A 19,222-nucleotide genomic window follows, 5' to 3' on the forward strand; every position below is an offset into this window, starting at 1 on the left:
GCTAATAACAAGCAGAAAAAAAAGTCACTGGCCATAGTTTTCAAGTCTTTACCCTGTTGTCTTTAACAACAAACTACCTGTCAATTTATATGAAATGGAGTGGCAAGAAAATTCTTAAGCAGAGGTTTAAGAGAAAATATAAATAGAAGGAACAGATTTGTATTTCGAGTTTCCATCAGTGTGGTAGCTATGTGTTGGTTTTTTTAAAAAAAAAAAAATCTCTTAGCCCCCAAGCAGTTTTTCAAAAAGAAATACCGCAGATTCTTCATATATTTGTGAAGATCTGGAATTGCAGTTTGGTAAATAACAGTGTTTGTCTTGCTGTGCCATGAGACTGCAGCTGGGTTCTCTGCCGAATACCTGTCAGGTAAAACCCTTCCCACCCTGCTGGACCTGGATGAATAAATTCCCCTGTACAGGGCCTGAGGGTCACTTTTCAGCTCTTCAGAAAAGGAGTAGAAACTGCATAGTACCTGCAAAGAGGTGACTGAGTGATTTTGGGCTTGCCTTAAAATTGTAAAACCCCATTAGTGCTTTTGCATTAACAATGAGGGCGAAACCTGAAACGGGAGCTATATTGAATGATGGTATGTTTACAAAATACAGCCATTTATAGCTGGTTTTTAGTCAACAGACTGTGAAACCAAGGTGGTTTTTATGTATGTGTATAACTTTTTTCTGTTCCTCTTTTGATTCTGTGTTTCTCCCTCTCAGTTGTGAAGGAGCTGGTAGTTTCTGCTGGAGACAGTGTCGAAGTGACCCTGCCAAAGAATGAAGTTCAGCTGAATGCGTTTGTGCTTCCTGAACCACCACCTCGTAAGGCTTCCCTGGGGTTTTTGCTAAGGGCTTGTGATGGTGAAATGGCAAATAGACATTATATGTTGCATTAATTAAGGACAATCTTGAAAATGTCTTTTGTCACAGAACACTTTCCTGTAGAAATTTTTCATTCTGTGCTATTACTTCATGCTGCCTCTCAGAGAAAATAGCAAGACACAAAAAACATCAAAAGTGCTACAAAGTCATTGGAATTGGGGGATGGCGTATTCTCAAAGTGGTATCTGAGGAAGCAGTGGATCATCAGCATCTATTCGTGGTATTTGCTGATAGGTGACGAGCTGTCTTAGCAAGTGATGTCTCCTTTGGTGGATTGAAATCTGATTTGGGGGGTCGACATGCTGAGAAACACATTTCTATACACTCCTTGTTTCATCATGCAAATTTTCTCAGGTGTTTGTAAAGTTTTTATCTATAGCTCTGTCCACAGTGGTAGTGGGAGACTGCAGAGGAGAGGCAACCATGTTACATGTTATGCAGCAACAAGGATAGATGTGTTCCTGTTCAAAAACTGGCATTATGTTGTGTCTGCAGGATTTGAGGGCATGATAAGACTTTTCTCTATTATTATCCTGGAGCTGTGATTGTTCCAAAGCTCTTTAATGCCTTAGAGGTTGAAGGATGGGTTTTGGCTCCAGAGTAAATGTGTTTAGAAGCACAGATTGTCTCTCTTCCTGGGTATATTCCCAAAAAGCTGCAGCCCAAATTCCAAGCTGTCTCATTTCTCCATAGTGCAGCAGAATGTGCCTTGTAAATGTTTAATACCTTTGCTTTTCTTTAGCATGACAGAAAGGCAGTCTTCTAAAAACAAATGTCTGGACTAATTTTTTTTTTTTAAAGGAACCACTTATTCCTATGAGTGGGAATTGATTACTCATCCAAAAGACTACAGTGGAGAAATGGAAGGGAAACACTCCCAGACCCTTAAGTTATCTAAGGTAAAGCTTTTGCTGCTTCGTATCCTGTTGTGTTAAATCCCAAGTGGAGAAGACGGGGACCCTGGCAGCCAGGAAAGACTTGTATGTGATTTCAGGATGAATAGGAAATTGCATGATGGGCAGGCAGCCAACATTTGACTGCAAGCCTTCTTCTGAGTCTCTTATAAGAAGGAGATTGATCTGGCATGAGGGAAAGAAGAAATTGATTTCAGGATCTAAAAGCTGCCTACAAGCAGTGTGTCAAGCCATACAAATGGCACAATTTAACACTAACAATGGGTTGTGAATATTTCTGCTACTGAAACAGTGTGGTGGTCTGTTTGGGTCTGAAGCCTTCTACTACTCACAGAAAAAGGGACTTGCTGATTCCATTAATGAGAGCTGTGGAGTACCTTGGAGCATGTTCCTGGCCTGCTGCTTTTAGACAAGCTCTAACAGTGAAAGAATTGCCAGTTTCTGCACATGGGGATTCTTAACAAGGAAATGGCTTTAAATATTGCGTGAATATACAGTTTGTATTTGAGACATTCCTCTGAGCATCTTGGATTCTGCTGCACTCGGAAAAAATCTACGGGCTTTTGTCACAATATCATGCAGAGAAAAGCCCTTCGAAAGGAGTGTGTCTATCTCTGTCAGGGTTTCAGCCTTTTGGATATCATGATTGTTGTCCAGCACCTAGTCCTTCGCCCTCTCATCTTGGCTCAGCAGTGAATGATGAGGGGGTGACTTGCCCGACTCATGTCATACTTAGAAGGAAGAGAAGAAATACTTTCCTTTGTAAAAACACACAAGAAGATATTTTTCTTCTCTTACATGCAGCCTTTCTCATCTCAAATGCAATCTGCTAGTACAGATTCCTGTGGCCAGACAACCTGAACTAATCTCTGTTATCTCTGTTCTGTTTGCCTATTGTTGCTAGAAAATAAATCTTGACTGACAATCCTGTGGTAGAAAGAAATATTAGTCTTTGGTTTCAGCATAGCCATTGTAAACTAAAAGATGTAATACCATTTTGTCATGGAAACCCTCCTTTGCTGTGTATGCGTAGGTTGAAGCATAATTGCCTGTGTTTTATGCTGCTAATGTGCTACTGTGCCAAAGCATGGTAACTTGACCTTCTAATAGCTCCTGACAAGGTGCTACCATCCTGAAGGTAAATCTTTTGTGTTTACTTCCAGCTTACTGTTGGTCTGTATGAATTCAAAGTCGTCGTTGATGGGGAAAATGCACATGGAGAGGGTTACGTGAATGTAACAGTGAATCCAAGTGAGTTGGTGGAATTGTCTTTTCTTAACTTCATCTGTCTCTGACAAGCCATGATACCTGTGTCATGGTGTTTTGCTTATTTGACTGGAGCTTCGTTTAACGTAGTGAAAAATTTGTTGTGCTGTGAACTCGGTATATATGTATGTGTATTAAGTCATTTCCTGAGATGTGAAACTATTGCTAATACACATAGCTATTTCTGCTATACTGCATACAGGCCAACCACTCAATAAAAGAGCTGGAATGCTGATACAAAAGTGCTTGGCAAATGCCTCACCCTGGAAGGCCACTGCTTCAATAAAAACTAGCTGTAACCTGGTAAAATGCTTATAGCAGTGTGAGCAAAAAATGAAAGGAAGCCAGGGCTTTGAAGCTCCTTTAGAGGTTCTTTTCTTCCCTGTCCAGTAAAGAATATCATTCCCAACCACGGGCAGGTAAAATCAAATCTCATTCCTTACTGTAAGACAGGGTTTGCAGATGAGCTGGTGTAGATACAGTAGCTTGTGGTGACTGTCTCACCAAGTCTCACTTTTTAGATGCCCTGTATAAAGAGGCAACCACAGATTCTGCATTTCCTTTTATGCAAAAAACCCTTTATTTTGCACACTCCAGCAAGACTCTTTCTACAACCTTGGTGGGCAAGGAAGTGCTCTTGCACTCCCTAAATTAGCAAGGGTGTGTGGCTGGCCTTCTGGATGCTGTTGCCGATCGTTTCCTTATAAGCAGTGAATCTGCAGCTGGCAGCATGCAACAAAATCATTCATTTTTCAGAGCAGCAGCCAAATTTCGGCAAGAAGCTGTAGGTGCTGTGCTGTTAGAATGGTCTGTGCTTGAATGCTTGACCCAGTATGGGACAACTGATGCAGTGCAGACATTTCCAGAGTACTAGTGTGGTGGCAGTTCACCTCCTTTCTTTTTTAAATCCCTTTGGTTAGCACTGTTGCCCCAAATTGGTGCATAACTTGCTGAAAGCATGGATCACTGTTGTTGACTGTGCAGTTATCTGCAGTCAGTCTGATCGGTGGCTGTTTTGGAGCTGTGTGGCGCAGCAATTCCACACTTTGGACTCCTCTCCTGGACTTGATAACTGCAGGGCTGAGGGGGTAGATAGGGCTGGGAAGAGGATGTGCAATATGTATTCTGTTTGCTACTCCAGGCGCACAAAGGCAGAGTAGTTTTGCAGAGTTCCTTGGCCAGGGCTTTTTGTCGTGATCTGCCTGTAGATGTCATTGTAACAGCTCGGTTATTGTTGCAGAGCCTCGGGTGAATCAGCCTCCTGTTGCCATCGTGTCCCCACAGTTCCAGGAGATTTCACTGCCAACCATTTCAACTGTTATTGATGGCAGCCGTGAGTACCTGCAGTTTTATATGCAGTAGTCTAGCAAGCCTGGTTTCTGTGTGTTTGGTTCTGGGCTGGCCCTTTGGATAAAGTTTAAGAGGAACTGGCTGTGATGCTGTCAAACACACTTCAGTGAAAAGAATCAGCCTCTCCTGCCAGGAGAGGGGAATATGCACATGACAGCACCTCTCCATGTTTCCTTCTGAAGGGCACTGGCCTGAGCCAATCTCCTAAAAAAGGAAAAGCTCTAGAGGTTGCTGCTTAGAATAAAAAAAATTACTGTCAGTCAAAATTACGGGCCTCTTGTGTTAAGCTTCAAATGTATTAGTTAGCTAACGTACCACCTTTACTGATCCTGGCCTGCACTAGAGTTTTTCAGGAGTTTCTTTAAATATATTCAGGTTGTCTTACTCCCAACTAGTATTATTTTGTTAGTGTTTTGTTTTGGGTTTTTTTGTCTTCTCCCAGCAAACCTGGGATTAAGGGTGTTTGAGTATGCTTATGAACAGGGTAGAAGAGAACATACAGTTTATGTATCTAAGCATGATGGAGACCTCTGAGCTTGGACCAAAAATGCCTTTGCCCACTAAGCCCAGTACTGAAGTAGGGGACTGAATGTCTGGGGTTTGTGAAGCGGCATTTTCCAACTCCTTGTATGTGCATTTTCTTGTGTGATTGAAACAGAAAGCACTGATGATGATAAAATTGTCAGCTATCACTGGGAAGAACTGAAGGGTCCTTTGCGGGAGGAGAAGGTTTCTAGCGATACTGCCATATTGACGCTGACCAACCTGGTACCTGGGAATTACACATTCAGGTAGGTTACACCTGGAGGAGTTGATCAGTTCTCATCCATTAAGAGTAAAATGTACAAGATTTCTGGATTCCTGAAGTGTTAGTCTGGTTTTAAAAAAACAACAACAAAACACAAACCAAACAAAAACAAACAACAGGGAGAGAACTCTTATTGTGTGATACACTCTTTCTCTCCACTCCTACACTTTCAGGTAGTTTCATAGCTTTTCACTTCAGAAGAGATAAGCTATCAAGCTACTTTTTATTCTTAAGTTGTAGCACTGCTTTAAGATGATGGTTGAAGGGAACAAATCGTCTGCCAGCGCTACAAAATGTCTCTTGAAATGTCAAATCTAAACTGTTTGGGTAAAGGCTTAGGAAGAAATGCAGTCTTTAAATCCAGTTTTTAAATGCAATGTGTTTGTCCCAGATAAGTGAATGAGGTCTAATGGTTTTACGCACATACCTGAGTAATAGATAGTAGCTCATTTTACTTTCATGTTACTTCTATGTTTTTCCTTTTGTATGCCTTTTGGTGTGATGTCCATGCACTGCCTCAGCAGATCTATTTAAAATAAAATGAACCTGAGTACCTATAACTGAACAGTTTTCGTCTTAAGCAGTTGGTATATGAACTAATCTGATCAATCTTCAGATCTAGATTTAGCAAAAAGCAGTTCTATTTTGTGGTCCTAGCCTACCTGAAGAGGCATACTGTGTTCAGGCCACTTGTGGATTAGTAATGAACTTCTGTGTCCATGTTAATGAATGCCTCCTATTGGGAGGCAGTGTCATACTCGGGGAGGTCTTTTCCATACTGTGTACGTGAAAGCTGATGATCTTTCACTAGCTTTATCTTGGAACTAGTTGGTAGATGGATGTTACTATTTAATTTCTTGCATCGCTTTGAGGCTGATAATTGGGCATTTGGGGGGAGATTCTATTCAGGAAGAGGACAGTTGCCTCAAACAATAGGTATTTTTCACTCTGAAAAAAAATTACTATCCTGTCCTTAAAAGTATCTTTATTTTCTAACTCTACTTTTGCATTTCAGTTAACTCCAGTCAGTGTTTTGTATTCAGCTCTGATAATCATGACTCATCACTGCTTTCACTTTTTTTTTTTCCCTTCTTCAGTCTAACAGTAGTGGACTCAGATGGTGCCAGCAACTCAACCACTGCAAACTTGACTGTGAACAAAGCAGTGGATTATCCTCCAGTGGCAAATGCGGGCCCAAACCAAGTGATCACCCTGCCTCAGAACTCCATCACCCTCTACGGGAATCAGAGCACTGATGATCACAGCATTGTCAGCTATGAGTGGCTGCTCAGCCCCAACAGCAAAGGGAAGGTGATGGAGATGCAGGTCAGTGCAGGTGGCTGGTACTTAACCTGGATTACTCTCTAGCTGTTTTTTTTCTATAATCAAACAATTTTTAATTGACTGTTAGCAAATGTTGCCTATAATCGTACAGAGCAAGCACGCGATAACTAAATATATACTTACAACTAAATCCCCATGAAGCTGGTATTGGCTTAGTGGCTGAGCTGGTGCACCGATCTAGCCATAGGTTTTCACTGGCATCCTGTTTTCTTTCTTGAGCAATGCAGTTTTAAATACTGCTGAAGAACAGATGATTGAGAGAGATGGGAACTTCATGGCTTTGGGTTCTGATGTCCCATACAACAGGTCTCAGTACAGCGTGGTCACACCCATGTATCTCACTTTAACTTATGTGGCTGCTAGGGAAGTGTGTTCTTTCTCTGTTCAGTTGCTGACTTCTCAGAACATCAGTGATAGCTAAATCAATGATGATATAGTAGGGATGCTTAAGTGCTATCAGCAGGTATGGAAGCCAGACTGTGTGATCTTTTAGGTAACTATCAGTCAGGATGGCATTTAGATGCACAGGATAACCCATTGTGCCAGGTTGTGCGTTTCCTAAGCTGGGCGGACACAATGGTCTGGATCTTTTGAGTTGGACCTTGGAGTCTAAACTTTGATACTGGCCAGACTCTCCTCAGTCCTAAACAGTAAAAGCTGGAACTTGCTTTCTTTTAAAGATTATTACTACTGTCGCATTTATGGAATAAGAAAGGCCATGAATCAGATTCACAATGTGTACGATTTGCACAGCATTCCCCAGAGGTTTTGCTTGAGTTGCTAATTATTGAATCTCAGAAGGTCTGAACACCTATATGGCATTACGCTTGTTACGTTCCAAAACAGTGTCCTTGTTGCTGTGCATAAATTTAGCTGTAAGTGTCTTGCATGCTTAAGTGGCACAGGCTTCTGGCCCCATAGCAAGAGTTAGTAATAAGCCCCTAGCATCTGCTGATAATACTTGTTTTAGAAGCAGAGTCTTCTGGTTTATCATCATCTGTGTAAGGATGGTTTTTAATACATGAATATGTTTTTCCTCTAAGGGGGTGAGGACACCAGTCTTGCAGCTCTCTGCAATGCAAGAAGGTGATTATACTTACCAGCTAATAGTGACTGATTCTGCTGGGCACCAGTCCACTGCAGAGGTCACTGTGATAGTCCAGCCAGGTAAGCTGCCTTTAGCTGCTTTTGCCACTTCTATTCCAGGGGTTAGAGGTGAGCATCAATCTGTTGACATACTCTAGCCCTTATGGTAGCTGTGTGCTGCTTTCAGAAAAGCTGTTTTAATTTAGGACCGTTCTGGGCTGGTATATTACTGATAAATGAACATAAGAAAGTTTCTAGGCATATTACCTTTCTAGGCTGTTCTCTTATTTTACACAATGTAGTCTAACTGAAGTTATCTCACCATAATGGCAGGATTGTATTTCCAAGCAGCTGTCTCTACCCACAGTGCTAGGTCATGGGACAGGAGCAGGAAAAGCGGAGTAGTACTTAGAGAACAAGAGCAAAAATCAGAACTTCTAGATTTCATTCTCATTTTATTGCAGATGTCTGAATGAAACACTGATCTGAACTCTTAACTGCTTTTAACCTTACTTTGTCTGAGTACAAGGTTGAGACAGTGGGCAAGAAATATAATAGGGACCATGGGGAAAATTCTTCATGCTGGGGTTTTAAGCTCAACCTTTTATGGCATGTGTATAAAAAAATATTGCATCCTTTTTCAGAGAACAATAAACCCCCAAAGGCAGATGCTGGTCCAGATAAAGAGTTAACTCTTCCTGTGGACAGCACCACTCTAGATGGCAGCAAGAGCTCAGATGACCAGAAGATAGTCTCTTTTCTTTGGGAAAAAACACGGTATGTAGCATCTTCCGGACTGTTCTTACGCAAGTATCTGGGTCTTTCATTTAAAACAAGACACACCCCCACATACCTCCCTTGTGTTAAATCCTGGTCACATTGGGCCTGATAAGCTTTACCAGTGACTACAATGAGAGAAGGATTTATGATTTACTAGGGAGATGTGGAGTTTTGTTTGAGCATTAGAAATAGCTTTACCTTCATCGCTAGGCCTGATTCCCATTCTTAGGATGGTTGTAGCTTGTAAAGGAGACCAACCATGTTTGATTCACACGTGGTCTTGGTCTTATGAAGAGAGTGACTCTTGTAATCAAACAACAGCAGGGTCTTCTAACTTGACGTTTTTTCAGTATGTTTGAATGAGGCAGTGTTCTTCTCATTGTCATGCTTCCCTTCAGATTCTAAATTCCCTGAAGTGGTTTAGGGAATTCAGGAAAAAGCCTATGAGCAACTTGCAGTAGCTTTTTCTGTTTGCTAATGCAAAGTCTGTGCAAAGCTCTTATAAATGAAGGAACTATTTTTGCTGTATACCTGTTCTTAAAAAAAATTGGCTTATTGTGCAGTTCACAAGCCAATTTTGCTGAAAGTACCACTTTTTGTAAACCCTACTTAAATGCTGGTATCAGTGCTCCCCTGGTTTAAAAGTAACCAAAATACTAAACCACCAGAAATTATGCTTTTTGTTCTGGATGTTGCACTTCCTCTTCTGATTATCTTGCCATAACTGGAGAAAATTACAATCTTTAAGGTCCCTTCCAACCCAAACCATTCTATGATTCTATGAAAATAATTTTGCTTTTTGTCATGGACTCTGTATTTCCAGGCAACTGTCTGTTTGCATCCCCGTAAACTCTGCTTGAGCTTGAGCCTCCTGTTCGGTGTGAGGCTAGCTCCCATGGTCTATGCAAAATTTAAACTGATCCTCTTGTGCTTTGGTTAGGGGCCCAGGTGGTGTCAAGCTGGAGAATGCCAACAGCAGCATTGCCACTGTAACAGGCCTTCAAGTTGGGACATACGAGTTTACTCTAACAGTTAAAGATGAAAGGAACTTGCAGAGCCAAAGCTCGGTCAACGTCATTGTCAAAGAAGGTATGTCCAGCCATGAGCAGAGTGGCCCGAGACAGGTTATCTCTGAGCAGTTCAGCAAAACCTGTGTTCAGAGGCACAATAAGAGTAAGGAATGGGTGAAAAATAATGTCGATAGCACCAAAATGGCCCTCCTTAAGTCGGGGTTTTAACCTTTTCTGGGGGAACAGTATCTTCAGCTGAATCCCACAGTATGTGATTTCCCTTCTCATCCCCCAGGGTTAGATAGGGATTTCTGGGTTACAGTGGAGACCTAATGCAGTAGTTTTTGATTGGGTGTTACCAGATCTTTCTCCAACTGCTTTCTTTCTGTTTGATTAGAGATAAACAAGCCACCAGTTGCAAAGATTGCTGGTAATGTTGTAATCACCTTGCCCACAAATACAGCTGAGTTGGATGGATCGAAGTCCTCTGATGATAAGGGAATTGTCAGCTACATGTGGACCCGGGATGAGGGGAGCCCTGCAGCTGGGGTGAGGTTTTTTTTTTAAATGGTAGTCTGCAGCATCACAAAAATCAGTGAGAGGTAGCATTGGCAGCTCCTGAGGAAATGTAAAGCTGATCATTGCACCTGTTACCTTTTAGTGATAACCTTAAGTATGATGATATATCGTGCTAGTTTGATCCTTTTGTTTCCTGATACTTATTTTCCTCTGCCTTCCAGGAAGTCTTAAATAATTCAGACCATCATCCTGTACTTCTCCTGTCCAATCTGGTAGAAGGGACCTACACATTCCACCTCAGAGTAACAGATGCTAAAGGAGAGAGTGATGTGGAAAGGACCACAGTGGAAGTCAAACCTGGTGAGGCTGGGTTTTGTGCTGTACCACATTCGCCTACAGTGCACTAGCAAACCGTCTGTTCGTTTGGATACAGTGTACTGAGATAAAGTGTGTAGTCTAGTCCAGCTCAGAACTATAAAAGGTCAAAGGTTTTGGAGGATGTGATCGTGTTTTCATGTGGTTCTGGGGGGCTGACTCTTACTGCTTGCCATTACCTGTGAAAGTCGAGATTCTGTAATTTTGTGTTCAAAGCAGAAACATTCTGAAAGGATACTAGAAACCTGACTCGTACCCAGACTGTTAAAAAGAATTGCTAAAGATCTGCATTATCTACATTCTCACTAGATCCTAGGAAAAATAACCTTGTGGAGATAATTCTGGATGTTAATGTCAGCCAGCTGACTGAGAGGCAGAAGGGTATGTTCATCCGACAAATAGGCGTTCTGTTGGGGGTCCTCGACTCGGACATTACTGTGCAGAAGATCCAGCCGTACACTGAACAAAGGTAGGGTTCTTCTGTGAGTGTACATGGAGGGGGATTGCTTGAGGCTTTAGTAAACCAAGGGCTGTTTTCTTTTGGGAAGCAGATTGGATAATCGGAATGTGTGGAGATGTTGCTTAAAATTGATATTCCTGCTTGCTCGGGTAGGCGAAGGTGTGTTGCCAAGCAGGTCTTGGGTATCTTTCCCCTCTGGAGATGGTGCATTGTCCTCAAAAGCTGTTTGCTGCTGCAAATGTTTTTGCCCCCCAAATCTGTGAAATAAGAACTAATCTTACTTGGTTTTGAAAATTGTGAAGACTATCTGAAGGATGTTCTACAGCTGTCATTTATAACTGGAGAAATAATGGGGCTTGGTACGGGAGTGGTTTGGTAAAACACTGATGCCACACCAAGGGTGGTGCTGTAGCAATCCCCTTAGCAGTAGCCCTGCATGCCAACTTTGTAGTTTTATATTAGCTTTACTGCCTACACAACTGCTTCAATTTAATGTAAAATAAAATGTTGAAAACCAATGTAATTTTTTGTTCGAAGAGATAAGGAGAACTTGGGTTTGATTGCTAGTTAGCTGGTCTCTTCTAAACAAGTGGAAGTTTGCTTATAGGAAGGGCTGTAGGCCAGGGTCATGTTGCCTGCCTGGACAATGTTGCTCAGCTCCAAGTACAGTAATCGGCAAGTCACACAAGGGGTGGTTCAGCCCAGCTGGATCCTGGCCATGCTGCTTTGTCATGAAAGTACCTGGTCGAGTTCAGCTTTCCACCTCTGCAGAAATGGCTGGTCTGGGAAATTCACTGTTCTGCAGAAAACTTCAGTGGCTGGTGCTGTAGCACTGTCACAGCAACAGCTGCACATATCTCCATACTAACAGCAGTCCATCGTTACTGTAGGTGTGTTTGAGGATGCCTGAACATGCATGTGAGTGGCATAGCATGAAGCTTCCCAAGGGCAGAGTAGTAATCTGTTGAAATAAGTGCAATATTGCACTTAATTTTTACTAAAAGTGGAGTAGTTTTAAGGTAGATTAAGCATGTCCCTTAAATCTTTTTCCGTGCTTTAAGTCAGGCAGCAAGTCAGCAATAAATCTGCAGTTATACTTTAGACTTCCCTGAGTTCAGTAATGTATCGATTCCTTCATGTCCATGTTGCCTGCTGTAGCAGTAAAATCAGAATTCATTGTCCGTGCAAACCTAAAGAGCTCAGAACAGAAGAGCCAGCACTTTCTGTTGTAATACCTTTCTATCTCTGCCATGGCCAGGCCAGTTGCCACTGTTCTTCACTGAGTAAGGCAAGTAAAGGATTCTTGTAATTACTGCTTCATCTGTTTATATGTTTATTAAGTAGACAAAAGAGTGGGAAGTGTTATAAAAGAGCAGAGATTATTTTCTGACAGATGGCTTTAAGATCCCATTTTTGCCTCAACTATCAAAGTAACTTGTACTGTTTAAAAAAAGATCTTTTTCCCCCAGCTGCTGGTTTTTTTCCACATACTCTGAGGGCTTCACTAATATGCTGTTGACTCATAGGCTCACTGGTGGTAATAAATCTGAAACATCCATGCATCCTTTCATGCATCTGAAGGATACACAGAGCTCTGCAAGGCTAGCAAGCCTAGGGGAGCAAGTTCTTCTATCATAAAGTTAATGCAATAAAAGATGCAGAATACAGTATCCTCTACACCTGTGCTTTTTTCTGGCTCTAACGCTCTGCGCATTCAAACTAAGCTTTGCAAAAGGCAGTAAACCCTTACTGACTTCTCTGATGCTGGAGGTTTGTGGTGAGCAGTTAAATGAGCCCCCAAGTTCCATGTGTAGTAGTGAGGTCTAAGGATCCCACAGTGAGGAGATTATGAAAATGGTGGGACCTTAAAGTTTGGGGGGGGTTCAAAGATGTGCTTGATATTAGCAAACCATTAGCAAGCTCAAGAACAGTCCAGCCCTAGCTTTGAAAATATGGATAGATCAGATGTCCTGAAGGGGTTTTCTACTGTATGACTGGGTCTACCTTTATTGCTTTCAAGATGGAGCCAGAAGTCTAATCTTACAATAAATTTGGGATTCTAAATAAGTCCCTCTAATGATAGACTGGGGAAAATAGCTCTCTACCTAATGTTTGGAGAAGCAGCAGATAATAACTTTTGTCTGACTTGCAGCACGAAGATGGTGTTTTTTGTGCAGAACCAGCCTCCCCATCAGATATTCAAAGGACGAGAGGTAGCCTGGACGCTAAAAAATGAACTACGGAAACAACAGTCAGACTTCCTCATCTTCCGAGCATTAGAAATTAATACAGTCAGTAAGTAAGAGTCTGTGGTACAAGCTAACATCTTTTCCCTTCTCAGATGCCTCCCAGAATAAGGACCTTCATGTGTGCTTAAAAACATCTGCATGCACACACACATACACTCACTCCAGTAGCTTTCATATGTTAGTAAATGGGAAACAGAAAAATAAGTCTGTTAGACTATATATTAATCAGTTATTTACTAATTGATTCTGTCTGTTCACTATTCAGCTTCATATAAATGGTTACTTGTAATGTTGCTGGGAAGATAAGAATTCACAAAATCAAAAGCGGATTGATACTTAAGACACTAAAATATAGTCTTAATGGAATACAGCCAATGAAATGAGTGTCGTACTGAAAAGAATAAAACTACAGGTCTTGGTAGCTGTGAACATACTCATTTTCTCTGCAGCACGTGCATAAGTGAAGGAAATGTTTCCCTGCTATCATTTTTTTACAATTTTACATTAGCACTGTTTTTCTTCTATGAGCTCCGTCCTGTGAGGAATATTTGCTGATCAGCTAGACATTCTAAACTAGAATTATGTTGTTATTTTAATGACTTCCTGATCTTACGATTTTGTGGCCTTCAAAAGCCAGTCTTTGGTTCTGTTTGGTCCCTCTAAAGGATCTGTTTGTTTCTTGTCTGTCTCGCTGGCTGGGTTTGAATTTGAAAATCAAAACCTTATTTAAAAACGTTTACTTAACAAATACACAAATACCATAACTTCTATGTTAAATTTTGCCTAATAAATCATGTTTTTTCGTAGCATGTTGTGTGTTACGTTCTTAGTGAGGTGGGGCTTCTTAGTTTGGCATGAAGCCTGGGTGCTTACATTTGCACTTCTTACTGCTTGCAATTATGGCTAAGCTATGGATGAACTACAGAGTGACTAGATTCAAGTTAGAGCCTATGGGGGGTTGGCTGTATCGAACTATACTGTCCCATTTTTGCCTCACATGCGAGTTATTTAGTTCACCTTGCTGATTTTGGTCCCTAGCGTGTCAGCTGAACTGCTCTGAGCATGGGCGCTGTGACTCCTTCACCAAGCGTTGTGTCTGTGACCCCTTCTGGATGGAGAACTTCATCAGGGTGCAGATGGGGGACGGCGAAAGCAACTGTGGTACGTGCAACCTCCCTGGGATTGTTCGTCTTCGGAAAGCAGTGTTTGAAACCCAGAGTAGGCAGAGTAACAGGTACCTGCTTTCTCCCAGTATCTCTGATGTGATGCTCACGCAAGGAGATAGTCCCTGCCCTGGTCTCGTTAGACGTACCTTCTAGACAGGCGATATTTGATAGGGGAGTGACTCCTCTTCAGATCCTCTCAGTGAACACTGACAAAGAGTTGAGTCCATTCTTAGTGTATAAATCACACCTCTTTTCTGTCATGCCTCTACAGAGTCTTTCCTGCTACAGGAAAGCAAATTTTATAAATCAACACACATTGAAAAATGCTATTGTGGAGCAAGTCCGCATGCTGGATCTCAAGCCTCTGGCTTTTGTAGGTGAGTTAGTGGTCCTGTCAGTGATGGTTGCTGGCCTCTAATTCTGCAAAGAGTCAGGCCTGCCTTTGTCTTTCCCAAGAATAGTCATCTAAAGCACACACTGTCAACTGTATGAGGTGCCAAAACGTCTTTATCTCTGGGGTGTTTTGCTTTCAGAGTGGAGTGTGCTGTATGTGATCATTGCATCTTTCGTCATTGTGGTTGCCTTTGGAATCTTATCCTGGATGGTGATCTGCTGTTGCAAGAGGTGGGACTGAGGCCATAACCCCCACTGTATCAGTGCTTCAGAGCCAAGTAGCTGCATTAGGAGGTGAAAGGTTCAAACCTGTCATCCCAGCAGGTCATCTGCTTAGCCCTGGGATGTTAGTTTTTGTCACTTGGTGTTTCAAGTGAAACATTGAAGTCCTAGAGCTCTGGGTTTAGTTAAGAAGCAAGATTTGGATTAGCCTATAAATGTGCAACTAAAGCAATGTTTTTAATGTTTTGCTTTGTGATATGAACATAATCTGAAATAAGTACTCTAGCTTTGAAGATCAGAGTTGTTTTTTCTTCTGGCTTTTTTAGAAATGGACTGCCTCTTAATTCCTTTTCTTCCCCTTTAGACGAAAAGGAAAATCCAAAAGAAAAAGCAAATACAAGATTTTGGATGCAACGGATCAAGAAAGCCTGGAGTTAAAACCAAATCCCAAAGCAGGTAAAACATGAGAGGGAAGAGCTCAGCGTTTCCAGAATGCTGACTAAGAATACTCTTCCTCAGTGGACTTAAAATCACAGAGTGAAACAAACGCGATGTTAGGCACTGACAGACGAGTCTCAGAAGATCTAAGAGCTTGTTTCAGATCTGTATACAAGGTATTTAGTCAAGTTATCTAACTGCTTTGATTTAGAAATTGGGACTGAAACTGGCCTGGTCCTGATGTCTCCACTTCGTATCACAGAAGTAGTAAGTGGATGCGTGTAAGCTGTGCAGAGACCTGTCTGATCCAGGAAGCCCCAAACTGGGTCTTTACTATAATTTCTCTTGCTCTAAAGTTTTTTTCCACCGGGTTCTGGTAGTTTGCTTCTTGCCAACGTGCAATTCCTTGGCCATGCTCTACACCAAACATGAATTCAGTGTCACTAAGCATTTCACTAAACTGATCGACTTTGGCTGGTAAGCAAAGGGCCACTTGAAAGCAACCTGAAAATACTCATGGACTGGAGAGAGCGATGTTTATTTCTGCCCCCCCCTACTCTCCCACCCCATGTGACTTGTTCCTAAATTTATTCATTTTTGCCCTTGTGAGCATCAGGCTCTGAAAGTTTCACGCTTTAGCTCATACTCTAATTTTTCCAGGAAGCAGATGCTTATCTTAGGAGGGAGACCCATGAAGTCCTCAGTGCTCTGTGTGGCTACAGGCCTGTTGGCCCATTCCAGAAGGGCAGTCGTTTGTCTTCAGTGTTCTTAGCCAGCATTTTCCTGCATTGCTGTCCTGGAGAGTGCTTGTCAGGTGCTTTGGAAAGATCATTGAGTTATTTCAGGCTGGAGCATTTTTGCTGCGATTGTATCTGATACCTGAACTGAGCTGTGCTCACCTGCTGACTGACCAGGAAAGGAGGGAAATGTGGGAATGTATGTGCAAAGCACAGCCTCACCAAATGCCAGGGAGCACTTCAGCTGCTGAAATACATGTTTCAAATAAGAGTGTACATCCTGGTTTTGTTTAGAGGAGGGGTTATTTTAACTGCGTGTGGAAGATAGTCCCTGATCCTTGTTTGCTAGTGGAAAATAACTGCTCATCCTAGTATTATCCCATTTAGTGGTGTTCCAGCAAAGTGAACAGTGCCTAACAGCAGCATTGGAGGGCATTGCAGCAACAGAGCTGATCAGACAATTCCTCTGAGAACCCAGCCATCCCAACTGCACAAATACAGATACCCTTGAAGAAAAAGCGGGTGTGTTTTCCTCCCTCAGCACCCAACTCTGCTTTAATCTGACCATCTGTCACCTCGAGCAGAAGAGCCCCACTGTTAAAGAAAGGGCTCATTGTTCTGCAGTCTGTAGCAAATGTGCCTCAACCATTTGCTTTCTGGTAACTAAACTCATCTAGCTTCTTCTGAGACTGGCTGCTGACTAAAGTCTTTTTCCCTGCTAGATATGTCCAGTGAGCATTCTGCTAACAGAGGAAATGTTGCATTTCCCCATTAAGGAAAAGCTAAATTTAAATATTTCCTTTGCTGACAATATCAGTAAATGTGTCTCTCCTGTCCTTGTGTATTAATCTAAATTCAGCCCGCTAATTTATCTCTCTTCCCTTGCAGGCAAGAGAAGCAGAGATGGGAGTAGGGAGGGTAGTAAGAACACAGCTATCTTCCCTCTCACACCTGCATATTCTCTTTACTACAGCCGTTAGCCCTCAGAGAGCTTTCTAGGCAATGCCCCGAGCAAGGTCAGGGAGACAAAGCTCCCGTGTATACTCCTAGCCCCTTCTGGTAACATAATTTGCTTTCCTACCTGTTCGTTGTGCTTTGCACTACTTGAAGTGTCTGTGTGACCTCTGTCATGCCAGAGTATCTGAAACAGGATCACTTTGGCTTCAGCATTTGAGGGAATAAGTGACAGACACAGGAAAGTCTGATGAGCCTGCCCCTTTGACATGATAGGAAAAGGAAACTTAAAGAGGGAGTGGAGTAAGGTGAGGTGGTTGACCAGTATTAAAAGTATTTTTAACCTGGGAATCTCTCTCCTCCAAAGGTGGCAGACAGAAAGCCCAGGTCCTCAACACTAGCCTGATGCACTCGGAGTCTGAACTGGACAGCGACGAAGCCATCTTCACGTGGCCTGACCGTGAAAAAGGGAAACTGCTGCGTAGCCAGAATGGCTCCTTGCGCAATGGACAAGTGATGCTCAAACCCAAGAATCAGAGGGAGGAAATCCTATAGCTCCCCTCAGGTGGCCTTTTGCTGGAGCTCAGTGGGAAAGGCCACTCCCGTCCCTATCCTACAAAGGCCTTTGGAGGCCAGTTTGATTAGGACAACGCTGCTAACTCATTTCACAGAAAATAACTTTGTTTTTGTGGGTTTCTTTTCATTCAGTTAAAACTGGTTGTACTTGAATTTGAACTTCAAGGGGAATCTAAGGGAGGAGAAGGCAACTGTGAACCCCAGGCGAAGCATCAGAAAAGGACAGAGCTGGCATCTGGAGAGCGGCAGGACAGAACCACTTGAAGCAACTGTGAATGTGCAGGACCCTCCTAGCCCACCTCAGACTGCAGTGGAGGAAACACCTATGGACCTGCAGCTCACTTGCCTTGGGAGCTCCTCAGAGAAGGAAGGTCAAGGCTGTGCTTTGAGCTGTGCTCCGAGCTCCTTTCAGGCTCCAGTAGCCTACCACGGGCTACTTTTGCTGTCGAACAGCTTTCTTCTCTTTTACTCCCACCTTCCCTAATGGTTTAAGCACTATTTTAATTTAGACTTGTCCTCTCACATGCACTTGGCTGCTTTTGGAGTGTAGAGGAGGGGGAATCTAAACACTGTGGTCACACTCCATCAGCTTGCAGGTAGGAGAGGGTTTTGTAGCTATTCTAAATTACTGTCAGGCTCTTCTCCCTGGGAGTGTTGATGACATGGTGCCTGTTCAGATGTGAAAAGCTGACCTGTCTGTGGTAATTGGCTGGGCTAGGAGACCCCCTCCTGCAGCAAGTTCTCCTGCTGGGTACCAGAGCCGGGAGGGGACACCCACCTTTGGTACCTGTGTCTAATGTCTGGCTTAATTCCAAAGCTGTGAGATGTTGTTCAGTGGCCCCAGCACCTTCTGTTGGTCGCCAAGCCGTCCATGAGTCTGGACATTAACCATATCTCAGTTATGGAATGCTATATACTGTGGGTTGTTGGGTTGGTTTTTTTTCCCTAAAATTTGCACAAACCGGGCAAACAGGGGTTGATATCTTCAGTTCCCAGCAGCTGGCTGCTCCCTCTGGCTGGCAGCTTAGTGGCCTCTTGTTACGGCTGAAGAGCCCTTCGTGCTCCTAACGCAGTGCGAAGTACACACTTGGTGTTCTTTAGTTGGTGGAAAAGGGAACTCTCGGTACCCGAGGGCATCGCATGGTGAGTGCCAGCAGCAAGCAGCTGTGTGTCTCTGCTGCCTGGGCTCTGGGAGGCAGGCGTGTGGTGGTCCTTTCCCATACCCGCTTCTTTACCTCACTTGTGCTGCTTTCATGAGTTGCCCCCCCTGTCCTTGGGCAGAAATCAGCCTCTTGCTGGCATGAAGGATGCCACTGCTCCTCTGTGGATGGGTGGGCAGTTTATTGCCTTTCTTGGTGTTTAATTTAAAAACTGGAAACTTGTTTCATTGGCTTTTTTTTTTTTGAGCTATGAAAGCCAAAAGGCTTTAACCTCCTTGGTTGTATTTATATTGCTGCACTACTGATTTGTGTTGAGCTAGATGAAGATTAAACACTATTGAATGCGAGGGAATGTTCCCTCGCTGAATGTAGTCATGGCTGCTGCTAAGTTTATTTTTCTGGGCAATCAGCTGTCTTCCTCAGGCACCAGCACTGGAGCCTGCTGCTCTCCTGAGTACCGAGGCATTATCCTCATACCCTCTTGACTCCGTGGCAGGCACGGGGCTTGCCTCTCGCTTGCCTGCGTCACAGCACAGGCC

The 19,222-nt window shown here is 42.9% G+C and overlaps 1 protein-coding gene across 1 annotated transcript in view; it reads left to right on the forward strand.

The window, feature by feature from the left end:
- The window catches only part of KIAA0319L (KIAA0319 like), a 34,445-nt gene extending 15,391 nt beyond the window's left edge, over positions 1-19,054 (forward strand). Inside the window, exons 5-21 of the mRNA XM_049821228.1 lie at positions 715-816; positions 1,678-1,775; positions 2,954-3,041; positions 4,297-4,389; positions 5,065-5,197; positions 6,312-6,540; positions 7,602-7,725; positions 8,289-8,421; positions 9,365-9,513; positions 9,832-9,983; positions 10,175-10,313; positions 10,638-10,797; positions 12,941-13,083; positions 14,076-14,198; positions 14,737-14,827; positions 15,183-15,274; positions 17,315-19,054. Of these exons, the coding sequence (XP_049677185.1) occupies positions 715-816; positions 1,678-1,775; positions 2,954-3,041; positions 4,297-4,389; positions 5,065-5,197; positions 6,312-6,540; positions 7,602-7,725; positions 8,289-8,421; positions 9,365-9,513; positions 9,832-9,983; positions 10,175-10,313; positions 10,638-10,797; positions 12,941-13,083; positions 14,076-14,198; positions 14,737-14,827; positions 15,183-15,274; positions 17,315-17,502 (2,237 nt within the window). The 3' untranslated portion in view covers positions 17,503-19,054. The remainder of the gene's footprint in view (positions 1-714; positions 817-1,677; positions 1,776-2,953; positions 3,042-4,296; positions 4,390-5,064; positions 5,198-6,311; positions 6,541-7,601; positions 7,726-8,288; positions 8,422-9,364; positions 9,514-9,831; positions 9,984-10,174; positions 10,314-10,637; positions 10,798-12,940; positions 13,084-14,075; positions 14,199-14,736; positions 14,828-15,182; positions 15,275-17,314) is intronic.
- The last annotated feature ends 168 nt before the right edge of the window (positions 19,055-19,222 follow it).

The sequence above is a fragment of the Accipiter gentilis genome, chromosome 17, assembly GCF_929443795.1.
Source record: "Accipiter gentilis chromosome 17, bAccGen1.1, whole genome shotgun sequence".
NCBI classification, from domain to species: domain Eukaryota; kingdom Metazoa; phylum Chordata; class Aves; order Accipitriformes; family Accipitridae; genus Astur; species Astur gentilis.